The sequence below is a fragment of the Vidua chalybeata genome, chromosome 3 (genome assembly GCF_026979565.1).
Source record: "Vidua chalybeata isolate OUT-0048 chromosome 3, bVidCha1 merged haplotype, whole genome shotgun sequence".
Taxonomy (NCBI): Eukaryota; Metazoa; Chordata; class Aves; order Passeriformes; family Viduidae; genus Vidua; species Vidua chalybeata.
The window spans coordinates 50,212,246-50,237,931 of record NC_071532.1 but is presented as its reverse complement, the minus strand read 5'-3'; the positions used below and the strand labels follow the sequence as shown (position 1 = coordinate 50,237,931).

Sequence of the window (25,686 nt, the reverse complement as noted above, 5' to 3'; positions counted from 1 at the left end):
GAAATACAGATCAGGGCTTTTTTGGTGCATTTGGTTTTATTAATTTTTCCCAACTCCTTTACACACCGCACCAAGTAAGTCCCATGGTTTATTATTTTAGACTTGGAAAATAAGTCAAGCGGGTAGTCTGGAATGCTGGGACCTTGCAGACCTTGGCAAGCAGCTTGCAGCAACAGAGTGAGTGTGCTCTTGCATGGAGGTTTCCTCACCTAGAACAATCAGGTCTTCTCTGGTTGCTGGTTGTCCTCATTGTCCAACTGTGAGAAAAGACAGCCTTTATTCACAGTGCACATTTGAACCTTTGGGGACAGTTACTGGAAATTTTGTAGAGGTTATATATTTGCTTTCCTGAGAGCTGTTGTGGTCATTCCAGAGCACTGCAGAACGATGTGATGTAAACACACACAGACTGAGCGACTCAGCTTGTCAAAAACTCATTTAAATATAAATGCATAAAATAGAAAAAAAACCCCAAACTGGAATATATACGTGCTAGAAGCCCTTTTTGTGATTGCTGAATCTATAGCATTATTGACATTTCATTGTAGCTGAGGGATTACAGAGGAAGAGCTTCCCAGCTTTCCTTAAGTTTAATCCTTGCATGACATGTTTGTTAACTAGAATCCCCATGTTACCAGTCTGGATTGGACGTGCTACACTGTGTGTTCACTTGCCACAAATGGAAGGTAGGGAATCCTAGGATGAGGTGAAGAGACGCAGTCCCTGTTACTTCAAGTTTCTTCCTTCATAAATTCATTGGTTTTGTGCCTCATTTGGAATCTTTTCACAAATTTTAAAGGCCATAGCAGTTCTACCTTTGTGCTGCATGCTTCAGCTGAGGTGCTTCTGTAGGAAGTTTATTTGGCGCTGCTGGTTTGCAGCGTGCTCTCTTCATAAGGAGGCACTGGGTCTGGAGAGAGCTCAGTGTGAGCCTCTTCCACAGAAGTTTTCATTGTGGCCTCCTCGTATGATGGAGGCAAACACACAGACAGGAATGTGGCATCAGGGAGCAGCGTTGAGTAGTGGAAGCTCTGCTCACTGCTCCAGGGCAGCGCAGAAAGGAAATTGGACACATCGTGCTCAGGCAGAGCCTCGGGAAGGTCGATGCTGAAGATCTGCCCCTGCTGAGTGGGGCGCTGGCAACGGCGGTACAGGAAGAGCAGCAGGAATGCCAGGAAGAGCATCATGGTGGCAGGCAATATGATACACAGAAATGGTTCTATGTCGTCTTTGGTTGAACTTGTCTGTTGTCTGCTCTGTAACCAAGCAAATAGGAAGGCTGTTGGATTCCTGGAGATCTCTTAATTTGAGAGCAAAACCACATTCCCCATCTCTGCCTTATGACATAGCAGTTGCTTTTCCAAATTTCTTTCTCTCTGCACTAGTATCAATCAAGCAGTATGTTTTGCAGACTCATGAATTCTACTTATTGGCCAATTAAAGCAAATTACAACCAGAGACAAATTACAACCCAGAGAAGTTGTAAAGAGTGTTGGAATTTTAGAAAACCCTGTCTCCAATGGGGAAAAAACCCCAAAAGCCTGGAAGTATACACAATTTTGTATGACATTTTATTACTCATGGATTATAGTGGGACCAGTCAACTTTGCAGGAGATCGGTTGAGCTTTTAAAATTTGGGAGAACATTGAATTGCAGATGAAGAAGGCTGGTGATCCACCATCTGGTGTTTCTTTGTGTTTGGAAAACTGTACAAAGAACAAATATTACAACAACTAGCCCTTTCAAACAGGGCCCATTGCCTACAATACCTGTTCTAACCTCACAGGCCAGTTCCAAATAAAACACAGTGTTTTTATTGGACAGGACAGCTTGGACTGGATCTCTTGAGCTTGCTCTGCCAGTGATCCAAGAATCATTTTTCCCTGTTTGGAACTATGGAAAAAGAACTTCTGGTGTAAGAGAAATAACAGTTGTGACTGTTGTGTCAGCTTTGTTTCTGCAAAATGTAGCACAAAAGACCTCTGTCCCACAGATTTTAAATTGTGATGTAATGTTAACTGGGCTCATAAGCTATGAGAAAAAGCAATAAAGCCATTTGTGCTCTTATGCTGTATTAAATTCAGTTTTAAAATTTAGTATATTATGTTTCCAGTCTGACTCCATCTTCTAATAATTGGGTCTTATTCAGAGTCTAGTCTAGGGCAGAAGGAAAACCCAAACCCTATAATGCTGTTTATCAAGTCATTCCCTTTGTAAGCTCTTGACTAATGCTGTGAGGTGGCTTTCTCACATTTGTATAGTGAGGCTAAACAGGTCAATGGATCAGATTTCCTTTATTTTGAGTGAAGGTGCCCATTCAGGCTAGGAGAACTTGAGTGATTGTTTCCTCAAAGGGTTTGGAAGCAGGGATGCAAACTGGCCATTTGCAGCAAAGGCTTTGTGAAAAGGACAATAACTCCAGAGTTTCCTTCTTAGTTTACAAAAACTTTCTGTTCTCATTCTTCCAGGAATCACAGCCATTCTTCTAGCTACAAAATCACACTGTAATCTACATTCAACTAGTTATCTACCTGTCATTTGTAACCTCTTTGCTTTGTTGTCATATTACGAAATTATTATTATGTGGCCATGCCTAAGAAAAATGAAGTAATTAGGCATTGACTCCTAACAAATAATGTAGGGAAGATTACTGCTTTTCTGTTTTTTCCCGAAGGTATTGTGGGTCTGAAGCTAAATGCATTAAAGTTATTTTAGAATACACTGAAACCTTTGCAGGTTAGCTATTAAGCTATTTTTCTCCAATGGTCTTTTACCCCAAAAAATGCATATTAAAGAACTATTTTATATTTCTTGATACTTTTTATTAAAGATTATTATTTATTAAAGATTTTCTGGCTATACAAGCTGTTGTCTTACCTGACCATTCTATAAGTGACAGGAAAGAACAGAATTGGAAGAAATTGTTCCAGCTGTTCTTCCAATGCAGGCATTAAATAATCTCTTCAAAATGAGGGGATTTTTTTAAAAAGTTTGTTAATGCTTTTTTAGTGTGCCTTATGAGATGCATAAAACATTTCAAGAGAAAATGAGAAAAAAGCATTCAGTATTATGTTTCAGTACTCTATGTATGTGGAGACTCACTGATACTGATATGTTATCAATACTCTTACAGTAAATATTGAGAAGAGCTGAGCTTATAATGATAGCTTTATTCCTGATCAGTGAAGAGTTTGTTTTGAAAATCAAAGTCTAAATTTTGGGTTTAATTTGTAGGAAGCAGGCTTTCATCCAGGTTAAGTGATGGTCTTAGGATCTGAGTTGTACAGTATTCTGGTGGTTTGTGAGGACAGAGAGTGAGATTGCCAGTGTTTCCTACATGAGATTAGTAAAAGGTATATAACGCCCTAATTATCTTTTAAACTCAGTGCAGCTTCCCTAGAAATTTCACTGAAAAGATATTTGTGTGTTAAATAATGGCCAAGGACAGTGTATCCTTCATATGCTGGTAGAAACACAGGCAAGAATTAGGGCTGTAAGACATGACCTCCTACAAATACTGGACTTCTGAAGGGAAGGAAAAGTTAAGCTTGATGGAAGGAATCAACAAATGGTCTTGGGTCTCAGGGAAATATACTTTGCCCCAAAGCCTTGACTGGAACCCAGAGATCTTGGGCCTTGCAATGAAGTACCTATTAAGAGAAATGTGCAAAATATATTATTGTTGGAGGGCACAGTTTGCATCTAATGGTAAAAGAATGGAAGGAGTGCAACTATTTGTAGTATGAGTTAGCTCATATGGCAACAGTCTGTGAAGTAGCCACAAAAGGACACCTTAGGGTATCAGTGGGTTACTAGCCTGAAAACTCTTCTTGTTTAAAGGCCCTCTAAGAGTAACCTATAGCACTACTTCTAAAATTGCAAAATCAAGCTCTCAAACCTGAATAAATGCCAGCATTTTTGAAATCTGTAAAATCCTTAATTTGCTCTGCAACGCATATAATTTTTAATTACATTATTGTGCACAAAGTGCCTCCTGAGGGTTGTGATGGATTGCTTAGGGAAGGAGATGAACACCACAATACCTCAGGGTACCGTGTTGCAGGGTGTGTAGAGTATGCAGTGACTGAGTCAGAAGACTGTGGGAAGAGAGAGGACTGCCTGCTTGTGTGGTAAAGCAAATGTTCTCCTGGGGAGCTGTTCTTCTGTCTCTGCTACCAAATGCTCTAGGGAATGCGCAAGACAGATCAGTGGAGGTGTTTCTTGTGGGTTATTCGTTGGTTTGAGTGCCTGGGTTGAGACCCTTGGGTATGGTCTGCAGAAATTCTGCACCTCTATTGCTGTCTCTGAAGGTGAAGAGGCAGTGCCCTGAACCTGCAAGTACTTAATTTCACTGTAGGATCTGGACAAAAATTGCACAGGTTATTACAAAGCAGCCCATATTCTCATATACTCTGTAAAGAGGTCAGGTGGTTGGACTAGGTTTTCATTGCAGACCCCTTCCAACTGAACTACTCCTATTTTATCCTATTCTATTTCAAATTAACCACAATAACCAGAGTCTGGTAGCTACCTATTCAGTAATGTGTGCAAAAGAAGACATAATAAATTTGTTTAGTTTGTTCTTTTGTTTCATGACTACTGTATACTTGTGGAAGAACAGTAAGTGTGTTTTACTATGATATGCAAATTAGTGGCATGTAAAGCAGATAGGATTAAGAATTAGGCAATATTATAGAATTATAAAATATGCTGAGTTAGAGGGGACTGATCAGGATCATTGAACCCAATTCCTGGCCCTGTGCAAGGCACCCCAAGAGCCACACCATGTAACGCTGAGCATTGTCCAAATTATTTTTGAACTCTGTCAGGCTTGGTGCTGTGACCACTGCCCTGGGGAGCCTGTTCCAGGGCCCAAACACCCTCTGAATGAAAATGTTTTCCTCATATGTAACCTAAACCTCCCCTGACTCAGCTTCATGCTTTTTCTGTATGTTAACAGGTGACAATAAAGACCAGTATTCCTCAGTCTGTGTTTCAGAGTGCTCATAACTGTTTAAACACAGCTAATCTTAAGACTTTCCTATCTGGGAGAAGTAATTTGTAGGCTACATAATGTATTATTTGAGCTGAAATAATTTTTCATAACTACTGCCCCACAGATGCCCTGAACCTATCTTTTGAACCTGAACAGGGAATTATATTTCCATTTTGATGCTGCCTCCTGCCAAACATTACATGGACTGATTTTACTTTGAGATATAGTTCCAAAAGGACGATGATGGACCTCTTGTATGTATATCCATATAAATATATCAAATGTATTAGGAGACAATTGATCAATATTAGTCCCTCTTTTTCTATAGTTTTGTTTCCATTTCTGCAATGAATGCCTAAAGGGCTACTGAAGAATGTTGCAAAGATCTTGACATAAAGAATTGGAAAATCTAATAGGCATTTAAAAAATTACACTAAAAATAGGAATCATTTTAATACAATGAATCAAAAGTCACTTTAAGAAAAAATTTGAAAGTCTAAAACTAGTTCTAAACTAGCCTAAAACTAACTTCTGCAGCTGAAGCTCTAGAACTCGAAAAGTCACCACTGTGTATAGGTATCTGGAATAGCTGCCAGAACTGGAAAATAAAAATTTCTAGAAATCAAACTCAATCTTCATTAATTGAAAGTAATATGGCTGCAGAACATATTCAAGGTAAAATTCTCTACTGTTTTACATCTGAAAGTTTCCACACCAGGCATATGAAGTGACTGACGGAATTATTAATTGACTGGTTTTGTTTGATGCTGCTTCATTGGAGATCAGCGTGCTCTGCCTGTGTCATCACAAGCATCTATTGTCAGATTTGTAAGTGACAAAAATAAGGATCTCAGTTCCAGCATGAAATAAGTTACAGACACATAAATATGGGAAAATATCCATTTTAAAATAGAGAGAGGCAGAAAAGAGCATGGAAGTAAAAGGGATCATATTTCTAAAAAGTCCTGTTTTCCCAGAACTAATTCTTAGTAGGATAGTTTGGACATTGTTAGTTCTCCTCCTTTTGTTTATATATTTGTAGGGACTGAAGCAGGGGGTCAGTTTCCTCCAACCACTGAGCACATACTGGAAGGAGTAAAGCCTTTCATTAGTACTCTGTCTGCCTGTGTTTTTTGAACATGCTGAGCATGTACAGTTGCCAGCTTACAGATTATGTGACCAATATCAGTTAAGACGAGCTTTTACTTGTGCCTGTTGGTAAAGGAATAAAAGGCAGAGTGTGGCTGAGTTGTGTGGTATATCCATGATGAGTAAAGGAATGGGCTTGGAGCTGAGCTATGTGTCTAACAAAAGAGGGGTAGTATCTGCCTTGGGAGGGAATGACCTCATAATGCAAAACATGAGGAAGCTTTTGTGTGAGGATGGAAAAATTAAAGTTTATTTTGCTTACTGAAATTCCTATTGAAGTGATTGAGTTGTGCTAAGATTTATTATGTTGTTAATGATTTGCTAGCATACTAAGAATTCCATTAAATTAATTTTTTGTTAATACAGACAATATTTATACTAATATCTTTTGAAGTTGAATCAGGAAACTGATACTTCTGAAATGTTTTAAGTGGATTTGGAACAAAGTCTGCTTTGAAGTCATTAGGGTGTGGTCCCCCCATAGGTTCTTTTCCAAGCTCTATCCTGCTTCTTGAAGATTTATTACTGCTTGTAAAAAGCAAAATCCTGTAACTCTGGCAAATAGAAAAACATTTTTATGTGCTTTTGTATCCATTAGTAAAGACAGGTAATTTAGAAGTGAGCCTGGATTTACACAGAATCTTCAAATACTTGTTGGAAAGTGACTCTAGTGATGCTGTTTGTTTCTCACTGTCAGATAAAAGCAGTCTCAAGGTGTGAAGACATTGCCATTGCTATTCTAACTCTGGCAACATTACCAGTGAGGCAGACTTTCTTAAAATCGTGGTGACATTTAAGGACTACTTTTTGTCCTGTTTTGAAACTCCTACCCCCATTTATTTAGCAACAGTACACTTTATATCGGCTGAGTAGTGTGGCCAGTTCATTTGCTAATGCAACATGCTTCGGACATGTACTGAGGAAGTGCGTGCGCCTTAAATTATTATTTTTGATCAGAGAAATCCTTTTGCTGTATCCCAGACAAAGCCAGAAAGCAGGCTGTGTTTTCATCTCTGGGGGCTACTTTCCTCCCCCCACTCGCTGCATGTGATCCTCTCTCGCAGAAGTAATCAGCACACAGCTTAGGGAACAAGAGTTCATTGCTGCCTGCGGCTGACTCGCAACAGCTGCAGAAAGGCTTCACGGGACCAGATGCAAAGCGTAAACACGCCTTTAACAGAAAGGAAATCAAGGATGCATTACACTTAAAAGAAGTAATTAAACTTCCTTACCTGCCACCCCAGCAAAATTTTTCTATCTAATGTTTTTCTCTTCCATAAATGTGTTTAAAATGACTTAACAGCAATAAAGAAATGCTCCGACTCTATGTAATCGATCAGTACTGCTTTGATACATCCCAATACCCAGGGATTTACTCTGTGCTCTACACTGAGGCATTACACAGACATACACACACATGCAAAGTCAAAGGACGTGCCACAGAGATGAGCAGGGGGGTACAGACCTGAAGCTCTGTTTCCAGAAGTGGCCCACCTGGTTCACTGTTTAGCCAGTCATAGTTTCCCCTGTCAGCATGTCCAAAATTTTTCAAGCTGCTGCCCAAGAGCCACCTCATGCTTTCATTAACCTGGTCTTCTGTCTTCGTGCCTCCACCTTGCTTCGCTGCTTGCAACTGCGTCTCCGCCTCCCAGCCTTGACCCAGCCAGGCTGCTTGCAGCTAATGATCTCTCTTAAACGACATCCCCTTTACAGTGGAAAAGAAAAAAAAGAAGTTAGACACCCCCTCGTCGTCAGGAAGCCAAGCAAATAGATCTCAGAGCCTCTCTCCTTTTCCATCTCAATCTCTCTGGATTTGCTTCGGTGGCCTACATTACCAGCAAAGCTGGCATCAGGTATCTGGGAGCTGGGGCTGATAGCTCTGATTGGAGCACTCCCTGCATTAGGATTATTAAAAGGGGAATTTGCATGTGAATCTAAGCCCACATGGTCATGACTCCATGTGGATAAATAACGCTCTATATTTAGTTATCTAATAAATACTATTTCCAACAAAATAAAAGAAATAAAACCCATGCTTCTATGTTGAGAGTGAAAGGGTAACTGAGATTGCCCCCTCAGTTATACAGCACAAGGTGGAACCACAATCCAGGCAGGGTTTTGTTCCCTGTTGCTGAAGCATACAGAAAAGAAAGTGTTTTCTGAGTAGAGAGGCAAGGACACAAGGCTAAATGCTGTACTGAATTATTTAGCAGTGTTAGGATGTAGATGTTAATGATAAATCCAGAGAGAGAGCTCTGCCAGGAAAGCTTTGGTCACTGTGGGAGTGTATGATTGGTTCTGGTAAGAACGAGTTGTCAGTTCAGTTAAATCAGGTTAACAGCTTTCTAGGCTACTCGTTACATGGCAATTGTTTCCAGTGAGAAGACTCTGTTTATCCACAAAAAGAAACATGAACTTATTTCACTGATGTGTGGTAACTTCTGAAGAGAGCAGTCTTTAACCTGAGTTAAACCTTGACTCAACCTGCAACTTATGCTGCAAAGCTGCAGGTGTCTTTTGCTGCCTTGCTGTGGGCAGAGGGAAAAGCTCTTGCTAAATGTCCCTTTCAACTCTGCAACTGTTCAACTGTGGTGCACTTTTTATGATTTCTCAAGGCTTATCTCTCCGAGCAAAAGTTGTGTTTAGGACTGATGATAGAAACTTGGGGTTAGAATCTTAACCTCTTATTTCTTGCTTGGACTTTTTTTCATCAACTCTTCTTTTGGTTCACGGCTCCCAGAAAACTGCAGGTGTAGTTGGCAGTGGCAGGCTCTGCTCCTGCAGCTCCAGCAGTGGCAGTCAGCGGTGCCAGCATTTGCCATTTCTAGTGGGAGGGCCCTGCAAGAACCCGTTCCAAAACTGGCTGTGATCCATGTGTCTGCAGCTTGCAGGAAGGACTCACCGTGCAGGTGAGCCATGGCTGTGGGAAAGAGAGGTGGTAGTTTGATAAATCTATCCTGTTTTGTTACTGAATTTGCCAGGTGAGCAGTGGAACAATATTGCATGAAAGGCTGGTCTTGTTGCTGAAGCAGCCACATCATTTGTTGGAAACTGAACTCTTGTTTCTGCTGAGGTGATCCTGTGTGAAGCTAGAAATCTCACCTCAGCAAAGCCTTTGCATGCTTCTGAGAAAGCTCCTCCTTTCCTCAATGCCTCACTAGTTGGAAAGCACTTTCAGAGGTGGTGAGTGTGTCCAACCACCAGGACCAGGGCAATTACACTGTGACTTACAATGTCCACTGAGAAGCCAGGTCCTAAACATGGATTAACAGGTCACAGGTCAAAATAGTAAAATATTTCTCTTGATGTCTCAACACCTTGTAAAAAAAGCAAGAATAATGACCATCTTTCCCAAATCACTGTTAATACAATTAATTCCTTAAGGAGCCTTGAGACTGTGTAGCTTAAATCTATAATCTCACATGCAAGCAGGAAACATTCATATACCATCTTAATTAGGGTCTTAGTGCAGCCCCTAAGATTATTAATGCTATTTTTAAAAGCTTGCTATAAATTTGCCTAGAGACTGTGCATGAATAATGAGGAGAAGTAAAAAAATATGTCTCCTTACAGTACAAACACATGTTTGGCATCCTTAGATTCTAGCTGATGAATTTTAGCCAAGAAAAACAAGATGTGTACTTTTATGACTCACTTACCTGATTTGTCAAGTGCTGCTTTGAATACTTGACCTCTGGAAAATGTATAAGAATGATTTAACTTTGTAGAGCTGAGGCCGAATGGGGATTTGGGGAAATGCAGTGCCTTTTGTCAGGCAGGTAATTAGAATATAAAGTAATGATTGTCCCTCTGGCTTTTTATATCATCAGTGGACCCAGCAGAAAGATTAGTGAGCGTGATTGGGATATTCTCTTTCTGCTGCCAGGGGTCAGGTGTCCGTTTGCTGCACTGCCTTTGTAGAGCAGATCTGCTCTTGTGCAGAACTGAAACAAAGCCATTCAAGACTGTGTTTGTGATGGCAAATCTGGTGTAGATTTCTGCCAGCCCTGTGGGGCTCGCAGACACTTATTTTTCCTTCTCACACGGAGTTCATAAATACCGTTGTAGCTTGAGGCATGCTGTAATGTGAAAGCTGGGGCAAAGAGGCTTGTCCTTAATTCCAAGCCCTTGGCCAGATGTCAGGCTTGCCACTTTGAAGTGTAGTCTGGGTTCAGAGACACCAGATCTTGACATGGACAAAGTGTCCTACTCTCCTCCTCCACTGGCTTTGTTCTTTGAAATAGTTTGATCTGGAAGTTGCCAGGTCAAACAATCTGGAGAAAATAGCTGACATGGAATGGCATCACTGACTTTGATTAAAGTTTGGTAAAGGTTTGTGAAACAATGCCAACATGATGTTTTTAACTAAGGCAGTGTTGGTATTATCACTCCCAATGCCCTAGCAGAGAAACAGGGAGAGACTTTCTGAGGAAGCCACTGCAGAAAATAGGCACCTCCACTGTGCTCAGTTTGAAGATCAAACTGTCTGTCATAAATTATTAATCTCTCTGATTTGCTGAGATGTTTGAGGCTTGAAGTGTAATTCTAGGCTATATTGCCACCAGTATTGGTAGGGAACACAATATCCACAGTGCCTTAGACAACCCTTCAAGTTTCTTGATACTTTCTTCCCCCAGTTTCTTTAACTGCTGCCCACAGGTGGTGGTGAAACTTCCTTGATTGAATGACTGTGATGCTGTGAGGGATGGTATGAGGGTTAATCTGAATAATGCAAAACTAGAATTTTAGTGGGTGAGGTGTTCCACTGTTAGCAGTCCTGTGTTGGCAGGTGTAGATTACCCAGAAGTAATGGTGGTACATGATTGCTTTTGCCTATAACCAGCTGGCAGGTGCTTCTGTGTCCTTCAGGTGGGAGTGGTGTTAATTTCTGTCCATTCCCTTCTCACTTGGGTAATTAAGCAATTCTGTTTTGTACTTTTTTGGATAAATCTTCATTATATTGAGATTTTAGCTTTACTTTTACTAAACCCACTGTTACTTCAAAGGATAGAGAAAAGTTGGCATAGCTCTACCACAGTTCTGGAGAGCAGTGTTTGAGGACAGGGTGGATGTACTCACAGTCTGTAAAATCAGAGGCAGGGAGACCCTGCTACAAAATGTGTGCACACTGTCACTGCCCCTCGGAGTCGGGAGCAGCAGGAGGTGCTGCTGAGATATTGATCCCAGATCCCTGTGCTGCAGATGGGTAGCTGAAAACAAAGTCATTAGAGAGAGCGCCAGGGAGAGACCTCAGGCTGCTGCCAGAGCAGGGTTGCCTCCTACAGAATATCCCTCAAAGTTCTGTGAGTGAGATAACACCTGAAAAGCTCTGTGGTCAAGGCAGAGTGCTGGTGGCTGAGCAGTATCCATCTGATGGATAGATAGATAGATAGCTCTGCCTAGAGCTATGGGGTTTTATTAGGAACTTTTTTGGTAACTTCTGTCAATCTATGTTTGATCCCCTTCATTTACATTTGGTCATCCTTACCCTGAATTTTTGTTTTCTCTTATTTAAGAGAAAAGTCTGCCACTTTATTTAAGACTGTATATCCACCAGCACACACTGTATGACACTTCATTCCTATTTAGCCAAAATATAGAAACTCTTTGTTTTAGTGGGAAGGGAGTGGGGGAGGGGTTGATGTTGTGGCTGGGTTTCTGGTGATTTGGGTTATTTTCAGCATTTCTGAAGGGCTAGCTGACCACGTTATGCTTTAGGTTGCATTTGCTTTTAAAAGTGTTGCCATAAGCTTAGTGAGAAATTAAGCATTTTGCTACTTTATAAGGATGATATTCTAAAAAGAAACAATTTTGGGTGGTGTGGCTGCAGTCAGGTCAAGCTCCACACTCTCCCTTTTGTACACTTTCATTATCAATATTGTTCATTTTCTTGTCTCATTGCTGTTTCTAGTAAATAGTTCTTATCTCAACCCGTAATCCAAACCCAAAGACAACCCATAATCTTTGCCTTTTGTGGATCCAATTCTCCTCTCAAATCCTCTGAGAGGGAAGGGGAAAAGGGGGTAGGTGAGCAAGTGGTGTGGAGTTCAGAGTTTCAGTGGGAAGCACTAAACTTGGGAGTACCATTCCTAAACCATGACACCAATTTAAGGACATAAACTTCTAAGGAGAAATGTGAATGTGTGGCTAACCTTCAGGTGAGTTTTTAAAAATAAAATTTTAAGATTTACCTTGCTCATTGTATTTGAGGTTGCTTACCCTGGTGGTTGACCTTATGTAGTGCTGGGCAGGCCTTAGATACTGAACTCTCAACATATCTGTATATCTCACATAGTGGTGTGTTCAATTTTTTGTTCAAACTGATGCAATATTCTGCTACAATATTGTGAATCTCTGAATGAAATCTCTTGAGACTGTATCCAAGTACAGCAATCCCTGTGTCACTACTTGTTGCTAACACAGTAGATTTTATACAAAAGAATGATCATATCTTTATATAGCCTGATTTGGCTGGTATCATCTGCTGCCAAAAATCTATTCTCTAGATTCCAAAGGAATTATTCTTTCTGATATTGTTGCTTAGAACCACTCTCAGGAGAGCACTGTTGGAGAAGCAATAGCTCTTCTAGCTTCTAAAACTAGCTCAGTTCTTCATCAGAGTGGAAAAAAATGCAAATTAACTTATAAGTCCTTGGCCATCCCTTTAAAGCCAGGTGCAGCTCCAGAGCAGAACTGTAGTTATTAACATACCTTCTTACAGGTTACTGTCTCTGATTACAGACTTGGAGAGGCCCTGATATTGCCCATCATTAACAATTAATCTGTAACGCTTCATTTGCCATTATTTAAATGCTTTAAACTTTTGAAAAATCAGGATACACTTGTTCAGTGTTGTATTCAGTTGTTGAGGCCTTTGGCAGGTGGGAAACTGTCTGTGGACTTCTGAATCCGTATGAACTGTATTATTTAACAGAACATCAGCTGAGAGGCTTTGAGTAATTTTGTACTGTTTTGCTTGAAATCAAACACGATTTCTGTACAGTTCCAATTCAGACCTCACATCCTGAAGTTTAATTTCCTGATTTGAACCTAAAGACTTTTACTTCAAACTTATGGAGAAGATACATTCTCCTGCAACCTGTAGAAAAAAGCTTGCTATAGGAATGAAATATATTAAGAAAATCTTGTATATAAAAAAGGCCCCAAATCTGCAGAAGTGAGAACAACTTTGTTTTTTCAAGTGCACTTGTTAATGGTTCAACTGGCCAGCAAAGTTGCAGTCAAGCCTAGGTTTTAGGGTATGAGCCTTGTTACACAAAGGCAGGTCAGTTAGCCTTAAATGCATGATAATAAATGTTAATAAATACTAATAAAGCAGAGCTGATGGCATGCATGGACAGCAGCATACCTGAAGGGGCAGAGAAAAGGGAAAACTTCTCCCCACCAGTCAGGTGGGAAGTGAGGGACTCCCAGGCAGGTGCCCTCCTCCTTGGGGTGTCCTGTTGGTGCAGCAGGTGCTGTGTGACGCTGCTGAGTGTGACTCTGTGGCAGCTGCTCAAACTCCCCTTGGCTGGTCTTGCTTTATGATGCCGTTTGCATCAATTGTGCCACACTCGGTGTGGTACCTGTCCTGACTGGCTGCCGTGCTTTGTGCTTGTGTGTTAGTGGGCAATGTCTGCTGGATAAGTAAAAACCCATTACCCTTGTAGGTGCTGAAGCTGCCTGTTATAAACAATGAGGGGAAGGCTGAGGAGCTCCTAAAATGGAGCAATAGACTGGAAAATTAAAATGTCAGGAGGCAGAGAGGGAAAGGGATGAGTTAAACACAACAAGCAGATGTTTCCAGTGTAAAAACATTTCAGAATTGACCAGTGCAAGGCCTTAAGGATACGAACACTTGTAACAGTGGGGTAAAGGCACTGCCACAGTTTTCTTGGGCTGGGGACATTAGAGCTTACATAGATGCAAGTGGAAAGTATGCCATGAGATTGGAAATGAGAATCTTGGTATTAGAAAATGCAATGTGTCATGCAATACCCTGCATAAGTGTGGTTTATTAAAACAAGAGGCTTAGTCTGACAGCAGGGAGTGGCATGGCAAACCCATCCTGAAAGAAACATGTTGTCTGAGGGATATGTGAATGTTTAGAGGGGAATAATTGCACGTTAGAAATACCTGGACAGTTGAGCTGCTGAGAACCACTACTCAGCATGGGCAGCTTTATTGTGGATATTCTCAGCTCAGTCAGAGAGAAAGAGAAAAGGGTTTTCTAACCAGGTGAGAGCCTGGGAAGCAGTTGGGAAAGAATGTAAATAATTCTCTAATCTACCTTGTTGTTCACATTGTTTATAGATATGTTCTGCCGCTGTGCGTCATTCACTGCCCACCAATGGTGTGACATGTTTTTACTCTAAGACCAATGAAATTAGTCTTCTCAATGTTCTCTATATATAAAGCGGTACATTTGAAATAAATCAGAGTTCATTTTCTTCACCTTCTGATCTGGAGTTCTCCGTTCCTGTCCTGCTCAACGGCGTCAGCTTTATAACTAACAGGCCAGGTTTTCAGTTAGGAAATGCAAGCTGCATCCCAAGACTGATATGCTGATGTTAAGGTGTACAGACGTATGTGGAAGTGCCTTCTGCAGTAAACTGATGTTAAGGTGAGGGATTGTACGAGAAGGGTCAAAACAGCAGCAAAATGTAGAGAAGATTCTGCTCTGGGGCTTGGTGTGGTTGAATGGATGATCTGACCAGTTCTTCCATATGTGCAGTCCTTCATTCAGGAGACTATATTGTCATTTGAGAGAGTATTGAGAAAATATCCACTGCAGTGACCCACTTCTGGATAGGGAATGGGAAGAGGGTGTCTGTCCCGTGGTGCATTCCAGGTCAGCCTGCATGGGCTGCATTGACGCTGCATGCAAAATGTTGTTCCTGTGTGGAGCTTCAGGGTCACTCAGACTTGTACAGAGGGGAAAGCCTAAGGCCAGGCTGATTAAATGTGGATTTTCTCTTTGAGGAAAAAGTAGATTTTGCTTGGGGCAGTCGTGGGCAAAGGGAATCATAATGAAAAGAACATCTGAGGTAGTTATTTCATTCTGCTACAAGATGGGGATCCTCTCACCCCTTTTCCAGGCATATCCTCCTCACACTCTGTGTCAAGTGAGTTGGTGTGTTAACAGCAGGAGCAGCCAGCTGGCTGCTAAGGGGCAATGGGACCTGTAGGGGTGAGCATTTACAATGTGCCCAGCTTGTAAGGGCAGCTCTAGGCCTGACTGGTTAGAGGCATTTACGTTCTGGTGTTGCTCTTCAGGGTTTAGGGGTTTTTAAGCTTTATTTGACTCCAACCATTACTTTTTGCTATGTGCAGGGTGTAACCTTCTTGAGAGGGATGCTTGTCCAGCCAGACTGGCTTGGTTTCATGGCTCAGACTCTTTAAAAGAGACACTCAAATTGATGTCATTTGGCACTTGTGCCTTGTCCCAGGCTGCTCTTTCTCATCCTGTTTTTCTTCTGCAGTCACTGCAGATCTCTGATGTTGTCTAGAACAACACAGCATACCCTATATACCCCACAATCCCAACAGACCCTCAATAGTGGTCATCCTTCTTGCCCTACTCTCAGCACAGTTCTACCTAAAAAAATGAAAATGTGTGAGAAAAAATTAGCAAACTACATTAAAATATTTCCTTTTTTTTTTTTTTTTTTTTTTTTTTAACCTTCATTCCTGGCATTGCAAACTAATAATCTTTATTCTCTTGGGTTTGGGGCTGGTCACAAGGGCCTGCATTGAGATATTCAATTATTTAGTGTCCTTTTAAAAGAAAAGGTAATGTAAGCAAGAGAGATGTAAGATCTGCTCTGGTGACCAACCCTGCAGCTGGAATTTCAAGAGAACATTTTTGTCAGGGCCCTTGTGCTTGTGATGCCACCATTGCAATTCTACCCAGAAACCAATCCCCTGTTTTCTCAAGGGACAATGAATTGTTTTTGCAAGTAAGCAAACCAACCAAGAGCCTTGTCACCTTCCTCTCCTCACATGAGTTACTGCAATACCTTTTCAAAACCATTATTCACTTTCTCATTATGTTTGACAATATTGTTTCTCAGGCTTGAAAATTTGTCTTTTTTGACCTCCTAGGCAAAATTACTTATAGGGATAGATTTCAGTACAGCATCTTACCCAGTTTTATTTTGATCTCTTGCTCTCCCTGTAATCTTTGGAACAAAGAACCTCATTTGAAATACAAGGTGGTCAGCTGGGAATATAATGTAACATATAAAAACATAGTAAATAATTTATAAATGCTAGGCAGAAAAGTATTCCACATTATTTTAAGTAATTTTGTTTGACTGTGGTAGGGAATGAACATAACAAGAGATCAGAAATGGTCACACTAACCACAGTGAAGAAAAATATTTCAAGTTGGGCATATTTTCTCAGAGCTGGCAAACCAGAAGTATTGTCTCTCCTTTGTGGATACATATTTCCCAGCAATTACAGGGTCAGCAAAGGTACAAATCTCTTGTAAAAGCAAAACAAAAAGTCATCAAGATTTATTCCTATGAATTTCTATCAGGAGTCAGAAAAATGTTGGCCAATATTTTGGGTTCTGGTGGGTTTTTTTTTTTTTTCCCTTCAGTATAAGAGTAGGACCTAGCTGACCTGTGTTCTGATTTATTTTGGATTTTGTTGAGTTTTGAAATCTGATACTGACTGCACTCTTCTAGCACTCTGTGTCATGCATTTGGATAAAGACTTCAATTTGTGTTTGTTTACAGTGATATTAGATGTTAAGAGGTTTATCCTGATGCTAGCTTCTTTGCCAGAAGCTCCAAAATCAGAGATCACCCTGTATTTCACATTGCTCTGTGGACAGAATCCTGGCCTTGTTCTACTTCTTCTTTCAACTTCTGCCATAGGTTTGCTCAGTGATCAAAAGGTTTCTTCATCTGGAAAACTGATTAGGAAGTATCTGGCCTGGGGAGAGCATGCTTCCAGCAGGCTTACTGAAAATACTGTCCCATTTTAATCTGAGTGCTTAGGGGTACAGATGTGACAGTGGTCTCCTATGCAACCCTACTGTGCATTACCTGTTACATCCAAAGTGTGTTTCCCTTTTGTCTTGTACCTGAAGTACCCACTGGTATCTCTAGTTTGCCTTTCTGTACCCCTCCTATAAACAATCTTTGCTGCTGGTTTTTTTGTTTTGGTTTTTTTTTTTTTTTCCTCTCTTGCCAAATTATCTCACAGATCTACAACTTTGGGATAAGCAAGAGGCCAGAGCATGTGTTTAGATACTTTGGGCTGTTTTGAGGTCAAGGAAAATTTTTTACTTGCTTGGTAGTTCATCCCACCTGTAAAATGATAATAGTGACACTGGGGACTCCTTTGGCACCCTGTCAAAAAATAAAAATTAGTTATTAAGAAACAGTCTGGCTTGGTATCAGGGGAGCTTTTAACATTTAGTTTAACACAGATTAACACTGTGTAGCCAGTGATAAACCTAGATTGTGAAAACATGAATGAGTTTAGTGAACCCACTGAAGTGAAGAGGATGTCTGAAATTCAATGGCATGCCTTTGAAGGTTTAGTCCCTTTTAAAATTTCCTTTATTGCTTTTTGAAGTATTTGTTGACAGCTGTTTTCTTTGGTAAGTGTTCTTAACACTCTGCTCCTCGACAGAAGAACAAGAGCAAGTGTCTTCTAGGTAAGTCTAGTGGCAGCAGAAGCCATGCTAGCCTGACCCCAGCATTAGTGGGAAGGCAACTGGGAATTTGTACATGTAAGGAGTGAGTGGAATAGTGGAGCATTACTTTCTGTATTTACTCTCTTGCTGTTTCACATTACTGAATGCTGTTTAGGAGGAAATGAAAATCTTTCTAATGGGATCTAAATGAGATGTGTGGAGCAGCAGAAGGTAGTTCCCTGGAATGAAATGAGATCTGACGGTTGGGATTTAACACACTCTCTTTTGCCAGAAGTGTGTAAGATTATTAAAGCATCACAAACCTCATTTGGTCGCTTTGTAATCTGTTCTTAACCTTCATGCTGATGAGGCTGTTATGTAACAACCAGTGAAGGCCAGACCTTATGGTCCTTCAGTGTATGGGAGCCCATGCCCAGAGACCCCAGTGGGGCCAGGTGGAAAGCTGGCTGCATTTTCCCTCTTGAGATTATGTGGAAAACTTGCTTTTGGGCTGTGGGTAACATCCTTGACCACAGAGAGGTGTATCCTAACGTTTACTGTATGATGCTATGTCTTGTCGCTGAAACACTCCTGCTTTTAGGAAGCCCATGGCAATTCTCTTGACAGGGACACTGGCAAACCCATTCTCCTTCGGTACCTAAATTTTAGCTGCATACAGAAGCAGGGGTGACTGCTGTAAAGAAAGTGTTTATTATTTTCATTAAATTAAAGGTTTTTTTTCAACAGGAGCATTCTTTGGTTTGACTTTAATCAAAAGAGGGATGTAGGTGACAGGGAGAACCCTTGCTGAGCTCTCATTTTAGTAGAATGAAACACTGCAGCGTCCATGCACTTGTTTACTGGGAACACCTGATGAGTGCTATCTAAACTGTCTGTGCTCAGGGAATGCCCAGCTTAAAAACCCAACAGAAGTCTGGCTGTGAACGAGAGCTCTGAGAAACCCATCTCTAATGAAATCAGAGCCAACAGTATTCTCCTCATTTAAGGGAGAATACTGGAGGAGGGGAGAGAAATGTTTCACCTGTCTAGATGCATCAAAATTCTGCACGGCATATACTTGCACCTTTAACTATCTCAGTAGCTTCATTCTTCTCCACCCCACAAACTCAGACTCTGGCTAGAAGTGCTGTAGGAGTAATTTGTAAGTGTTTAGATCTCAGTTCCCACCAAAAACACATAGCAGTTCAGAGTAACTAAATTCCCAAGGTCATCCATGAAAATTGCAGTTCCTGCTAGTACATACCAAGTATTTCAGGCCCTTTCTCTGCTCTATTCCTTTGCTTCATCAGGAACTGTACAATAACTTTCATTAGACAAAACCAAAGCATAATTTATTTTGCATTTGCATCTTTATTCTACAACACAAGCAACATAAATAGTTTATACTTTTTGTTTTAAAATATTTCTATTTCAGAATTCAGTCAGAATAAAATATACACAAAATACAATTTGCAAGCCAGCTGACAGTGACTGCCCGACCACTGGACACCCAAGGACCATACAAAGCTAGCGGCACAATAGGACATGGTGGACACGGGGAAGTGTTCTTCTGAAGAAGAGCAAAAAGGTAGAGGGAGGAAACATGGATGAGACCAAGGAATTGCAAATAGGAATGAACTCACCAGAAGGTAAACCCAATGTAAGCACTTGTTTGACAAGGTAATTTACAGTCTCTCTTAAGAAGTACTATTGGCTCCTCTTGAATATACAGCTAGAGAGATTAAGTCCTGGGAATCACGTTTTGTGGTAAAATGCTTCCTCTGGCAGCCATCATCATGGAAATAAAATTTGATTTTTTTTTTTTTTTTAATTTTCAAACAGAAAAAACTTAGATCTTTGGTGAAATGGAGTGTCCACTCCCTTTGGCTTACTTTCAGTTCTAATTGAAGGGCCTATAGAAGTATGTTTGCAGTCTCACAAAAATGACAAAAGTGGGGGAGGAGAAAGTGGCAGAGAAGAGGAAGTGGGGGAAACTGAAAGAAGGTTCTTGCTGTTGTCATTGCACACCTCAATCCCGTGCTCCCATCTGCTCTAGCAAACAGTGTGTGCTACAGGGCTCTGTCACCACCATGCTCTGCCCTTCCTGGCTGTTCTCCCTTTGGTATCCAGTCCTGTCTTCCTCTGCAGAGTGGGGGGCTCAGGTGTCACAGCCTGATTGTGGAGGAGATATTTGTCCCTTGCTTGAATTTGTGTACCTGTGCCTGTCTGCCAGCTCAGCTCTCTCACTGCAGCTTGCTGCTTGTGGAACTGTGGCACTTCACCACAGCCCAGATGGACCAAATGCATGGACAGGAAACAGGGCCCTGATGCTCCATGGGAGTCAGACAAAATTTACTGAAGTAGATAAACTGCCTTTTGAAAAGTGGGATGTTGGGGTAAAATGATTGAATAGATCCTGTTGCCATGTTTCTTAACCAAAAATGCTTTCCATAAACTCAGCTCCCTGATTCAGTGTGGCAGTGTAGACTATGCAAACCTCAACTTGTGATTTTGCCAAAAATTGGAATTTGAGGGATCTGGTTCCACAGGCGAGCTCATTATTGCATTAATCCAGGATCATACAGCATAGCTCTACTAATATCTGCAGAATTAGGGCATTTCTTCTTCCCTCTGCTTTTAGTTTTCAGCTTGGAGACCTCGGAGCACTAAGTGAAAAAACTGATGTAGACACACGTAGGCCATGTGTATTTTCATTTTTTCTTTTTAAAAAGCCAGCACTACTGGTTTTTTAAATGTTTGGCCAAAACTGTTTGTTTAGTATCGTATTAGTGTCACACATAAAGTATGCATTCTGAAGGGATTAGTGGAAATTACTTCTTCCTTGCTGTTGTACAACTTCTGGAGTCCCTGGCATGTTGCTGGTGAGGGCTGCTGAGACCCTTTGGTGATATCCCTATAGAAGCTCTGCTCAAATTAGAGAGGCTCAGTGAAGAGGGATTGCTAGCTGCCAGATGCTTTTATCTACATTGCATAAAATCCAACATTTGTGCTTCTGTGCTGTGGTAAATTGGTCCTTTACACTGAAAGAAATGAAACTTCCTTTGGTAAATTGATGGTATCATCTTACTTCTTGAACAATTGTGGAATGATCAGCAACTGGAAAAAACCTATTTCATGTCATATACCATGATGAGACCAGTATACAGGTCTTCCCATAAATTACTGTGACTGGAGTAATGAGTAAATAGCCTGCTTAGACACATCTTAATATAAAAGGGTGGGGTGGGGGGTGGAAAGGAAGCATTTCACTTCTTTTGTGAATTAAAACAATTTAGCACTGAGAAATGGCATTTCTAAAATGGATTGCTGAAGATGACAACAGCCAAACCACATGCACAATTTCTCAACAGTCTTCTGTGCACATGAGCTAGGTCAAAAATAAATCACTTTGGCTTGCTGGATCTGTGCAAAAGTGAGGGTTCTAGTTTTGCAGCAGAGGGTTGTGTGGGACTGTGTGCTGGTTCCCTTGGATTTTTCAAGCAGGAGGTGTATGGAGGACAGCAGCAGAGAGGGTGACACAAAAAACTTTAGAGGACTCCCCCTTTCCTGAGAACTTGTGAACCCCTATGTAGAGATTGAAGAATTCAAGGACTGAATCCTGAGTTTTAAAGATCCCTAGCTACTTAACTTCCATTGATTTTGACAGCTTCAGCATTCTGAGTGTGGGCCCAAGCTGTGAAGAAAGGTACAAAGTGGAGGCAGAACATGGAGCTGGACTCTACTTTCTAACTTGTTTGCCACTTGGTTTCATACCAGTGCTGTGCTGGGCTCTGCAGTGTTGATATCAATATTGAGATGCTGCTATATAAAGTACAGGTGAAGATCGCACATTGTACTTAGAGGTGGGGGGTTTTATCTTTGCTGAGTGAGGATTTGTCAGTGAATTTTACATAAAGGTTTAAGTTTTAAACAGAACTTGAAGCTCAAACTGAAAGGGAAAGCACCTTACGAGTCACAGGTGTAAACTGTGCATGGCCTTGACATGAGCAAGCCACAGCGCAGATGACAGAAATTTTTCATCTGTGAGGAGGCAAAAGCTGTGTTGCCTGTGCTGGGAGTTGTACAAGGAAAGTATTCCCAGGTCTGTGCAGATGGTTTGCTCAAGGTTCAAATGTTTGGTTCAACAGTAAAGCTGCCAGTATTCTGCCATACACGAGGTTATAGAGCTAACAGTAAGGATTTGAATGGGATACATGTGTGAATACACACGTGGATACAAGGACTACTACTGCTACTGACTGAGGTGCTTCCTCATTCACAAGCAGAAAGCAGAAAAGCCACTGTAGCATGGACATGATTGGGGTGTGCAGTGTATGGAATTCCCCCTCTGAAGCTTAGGACAGGCTGATGCCAGCCCTCTTTTCCTGGGACTGTTCTGGCAGACTTCTCCTTTGGGCTAAAAGCTTGCTTTATGAGGTCTGAAGGTATCATGCTGGCAGTCATGAGCCATGAAACAGGCCACACAGGACCTATGAAATGGTGATATGACACATTTTTTATTCTACCTCTTTGGGGCTTACTGATGTCTATAGCTAAACTAGCAGTTGCTGAGAATCTGATGAACCAACTGATTTTTATTTATGTTTTTAAGGCGCATCAGAAAGCTTTTGCTTCTATATCTCATGGTTGTGGTTACTGAAGTGGCCATGGGCTGCTCTCCTCACCTGGTTAGCATTTTATACACACAAGGAAAAGGAAGAGCAGCACATGCTGAACTTTGCTCTGTAAATTGCTCTGTAAATAATTGCTGCTTCAAATATTCCTTCTCCCCTCCTTCTAAATTACATTTCTGGAATTATTCAAAGTTACTTATAACCTTTTAGGGAGGGCTCTTAACAAGTAGAGGCACTGAGGGTGACAGTGGGCACTTAGTGCATAATTTGAAGGACGAAGTTCAAAACAGGCCAACAGCAACATAGCAAATGTACTTGTCCTCATTTCCCAATGTGGTATTTGTAGTGTAAATAGTTAAAATGAAATTACATTTTAGGTCAAGATGGTGGCTAATCAGGTTATACTGTGTTCATGAGTTTAAGGGAGGTGGTGGTAATGGTATTGACACTCCTAAAGCTTTTCTTTCTGATTTACAGAAGGATTTTGTATTGCAACCACAATACAACCATGGTGTTTCCTAGATTCTAGGACCTCTCCTGTAGTCCTGAATGATTTCACTAGTACTGCTATAAATTTATTTCCCCTACATAATGTAGGGATTTGCTTTAGTTTTAGATCAGTACAGCAAGGACCTGCATCCATTCAATGCATTTATAATGAAAACCATCAGAGGTGGCTGCTTTGAATATTGTTTATTATTCTGATTTCTGTTGTTGCCTAATAAATGTACTGTATAAATGCTAAATAAAAACTTTAACAAAAAATGTAACCACACTTTCACTCTACCTAAAGATGTATAAGAAAGACATGGCAACAGAAATCAAACTATGCTACTACTTTCCCAGATACCAAAGCATAATCTAACCTGTCCCGGAGGAAGTATTAAGACTGTTGGGAGAAAATTGACAATTGAAAACATTGTTAAATTAGTAATTCATAAAGTTGGATTAGGTCATACAAAAGAGCTGGTTTTGCAAATTTTTTATGTCCTTTAAACAATTTAGCAAAAGGAACTTTATTTATAAAGAGAAACAGCATGACTGGCACTACAGAAAGTTACAGGACAAATACTCCCTGCACAAGACTAGCAGGTGACAAATGGGAAGTAGGCAATGGAGGGAAAAGGCAGGAGGGTAGTGTCAGACTCTTTGTAAACAAAGCAGCTTGGGAGATGGCTGTTCAGTGGAGCTTCTTGGCTCCCTCTGTTTTTCCAGGTTTAAGATGCAAAAAGCAGTTGCTTTTGCAAAATCCAGGCCTTACATAAAGGGATGATATTCTTAGGATGTTTTGGAGCAGGGACTGAAGCTGTATATTTAGTTGGCATGCATATTTTAAAAGCCTTGGGAGAACAGCATTAAGGGTCACCCAAAATTAAAATCAACTAATTTTCAACAAATTTTCAACAAATGATATCACATGGGAGTATGAGATGAAATGTCCCAACAGCTGTGACATAACTTGTGCAGCAAGGTAACACCTTGCTTTGTATAGTGTGAAAAGCATCACATATGCATTTGACAACACAATAGTCAATCCCTCCCCTTCTCCTCCCTCTTATTAATAACAGCAAATTGCGGTAGTCCCAATAGGAGTGCTGCATGGAGAGGGGATGTACCTCCATGAGGATCTGCCCTTTTCTATTTACAGCAGCAGACAAGAAATGAGAGAGAAACAGGAAATATACCTCCGTTTCATACCATTTTCCATCTTGCTTCAGCTCCAAGTGGAGTGATAGGCTACATTTAATGAAGGTGATAAGGTTGTTCCTGGCTACAGCAGCTCTACATAAGCAAACACAAATTTCCAGTAGAATAATAGCTGCCACTGGTGCTTAAACTGGAACACTTTACCCTGCTTAGTTGAATGATGGATACTGGCACATGCTGGTATTTGCTGTGGTGTGTCTTCCCCACAGCTTCACAGGAAAGAGCAAAACAAACTTCCCTTTTGCCCTTAGAGGGAATTAGACATGTGGCAAAATGCTCAGCTGTAGGCATAGGTGAAGAGGCAGCCAGGGTGGTGCTGCAGAGAGGGCAGCTTGACAGTGCCATTTCTCTTCGAGCAATACTCCATAAGAGCAATGAAAGGATCCACTTTCCACTTTCTCTAAGGAGCGACACATTTAGTTACTACAACAATCTTGGCTACCCTCTCTCATGCCAATTTTTGAAGGGAAGATGTTACCCTAAAAAATGTCATCTTCTTACTTGTCCTGTAACCCCACCTTTTCACTGACTTGGATTTATTTATTTATTTTCTAAGTTAAATAGGTTTACTGACCTGGTTTGACACCCACATGACAGTTGCACTCACAGCTAATTCCAAGTGTGGAAGTTCTGCTGCAGTTTCTGGTGGCTCTCACTGCTGCAAATTTGAATTAAAATGAAGGCTATGAAATGCACCTCTTCTGGTAGGAGCTTAATCTAGGGACAGGTCCTGGTGCCATGCCAAATCTTCTAAACGTGCTTTGCCTCCTTTGCTGGTGTGAGTGAGGGACACAATCTCAGGTGGACAGACAATATAAATTGACAAGCTCGTTGTTTTCTTAATTTCTCACCAACAAATAGGCAATTAATGAACCCCAAGTACTTCTTTGCTGTATACCTTGAATGTCTTCTGCTTTTTGCAACAGAACACAGCTTGGTTTAAATGATGATATCGTAAACTCGGCCCACTCTTCCCAGCCATTCCCGTACTGCCTGGCGGACACGGATATCTGTCACGTGGCAAGTCAGCTGGCTGATACAGGGAAACACTGCTGGCTGCAGGGCTGTGAAGGTTTGGTCTGGCAGAGCCTGAATCTGGTTGAGAACTGTCAACACCATGTTGGTCCATGCCTACGAAGAAATTGGATTTAAAAAAACCTCTTTAGAAGACTTTTCTAAATAGGTGAGCCCAGTGGTTGAGGCAGAAAATAAGGTATCTGGTAGCTGCAGCCTCATTAAGCAGACTGAGTAATGCCAGCATATTAATTTAATGTTCCTAAATCACTTGACTTTGTATTGCAGGTATCATGCTCACCCTTTCCTTTTTTTTGTCTCACGGTGAACAAAATCTGTCAAGTTTAATGCTTTCACTGATTTGTTCACTTGGATACACAAACAGCAAGCTTCTGTTTAGCAAAAGAACCCATTATTTTTCTCTGGAATTAAAAAACCCCATTCTTAAGTACAAAAGCAACGTGACGTGCAGCATGGCATTTTCAAAAGCCTTCGGTGGGCTACAGCCCATAGCAGTAAGCAATGAGTTTCC

At 41.0% G+C, this 25,686-nt stretch overlaps 2 protein-coding genes across 3 annotated transcripts in view; both read right to left on the bottom strand.

Annotated features, from left to right (window-relative positions):
* Positions 1-53: 53 nt before the first annotated feature.
* Positions 54-24,791, bottom strand: SMIM28 (small integral membrane protein 28). Of its 2 annotated transcripts, XM_053937927.1 has the most exons (4): positions 24,715-24,791; positions 17,468-17,509; positions 7,612-7,851; positions 54-1,256 (listed from the first exon to the last, which is right to left on the bottom strand). In XM_053937927.1, the coding sequence occupies exons 3-4, from the start codon at positions 7,720-7,722 to the stop codon at positions 858-860; spliced, it is 510 nt and encodes a 169-aa protein (XP_053793902.1). In that variant the 5' UTR covers positions 7,723-7,851; positions 17,468-17,509; positions 24,715-24,791; the 3' UTR covers positions 54-857. The 2 variants fall into 2 exon arrangements, with proteins under 2 accessions (XP_053793902.1, XP_053793903.1); XM_053937928.1 differs by lacking the exons at positions 17,468-17,509; positions 24,715-24,791 and adding an exon at positions 8,828-8,873.
* ARFGEF3 (ARFGEF family member 3) overlaps positions 19,151-25,686 on the bottom strand; it is an 86,958-nt gene continuing 80,422 nt past the window's right edge. Inside the window, exon 34 of the mRNA XM_053937929.1 lies at positions 19,151-25,271. Within this exon, the coding sequence (XP_053793904.1) occupies positions 25,080-25,271 (192 nt within the window). The 3' untranslated portion in view covers positions 19,151-25,079. The remainder of the gene's footprint in view (positions 25,272-25,686) is intronic.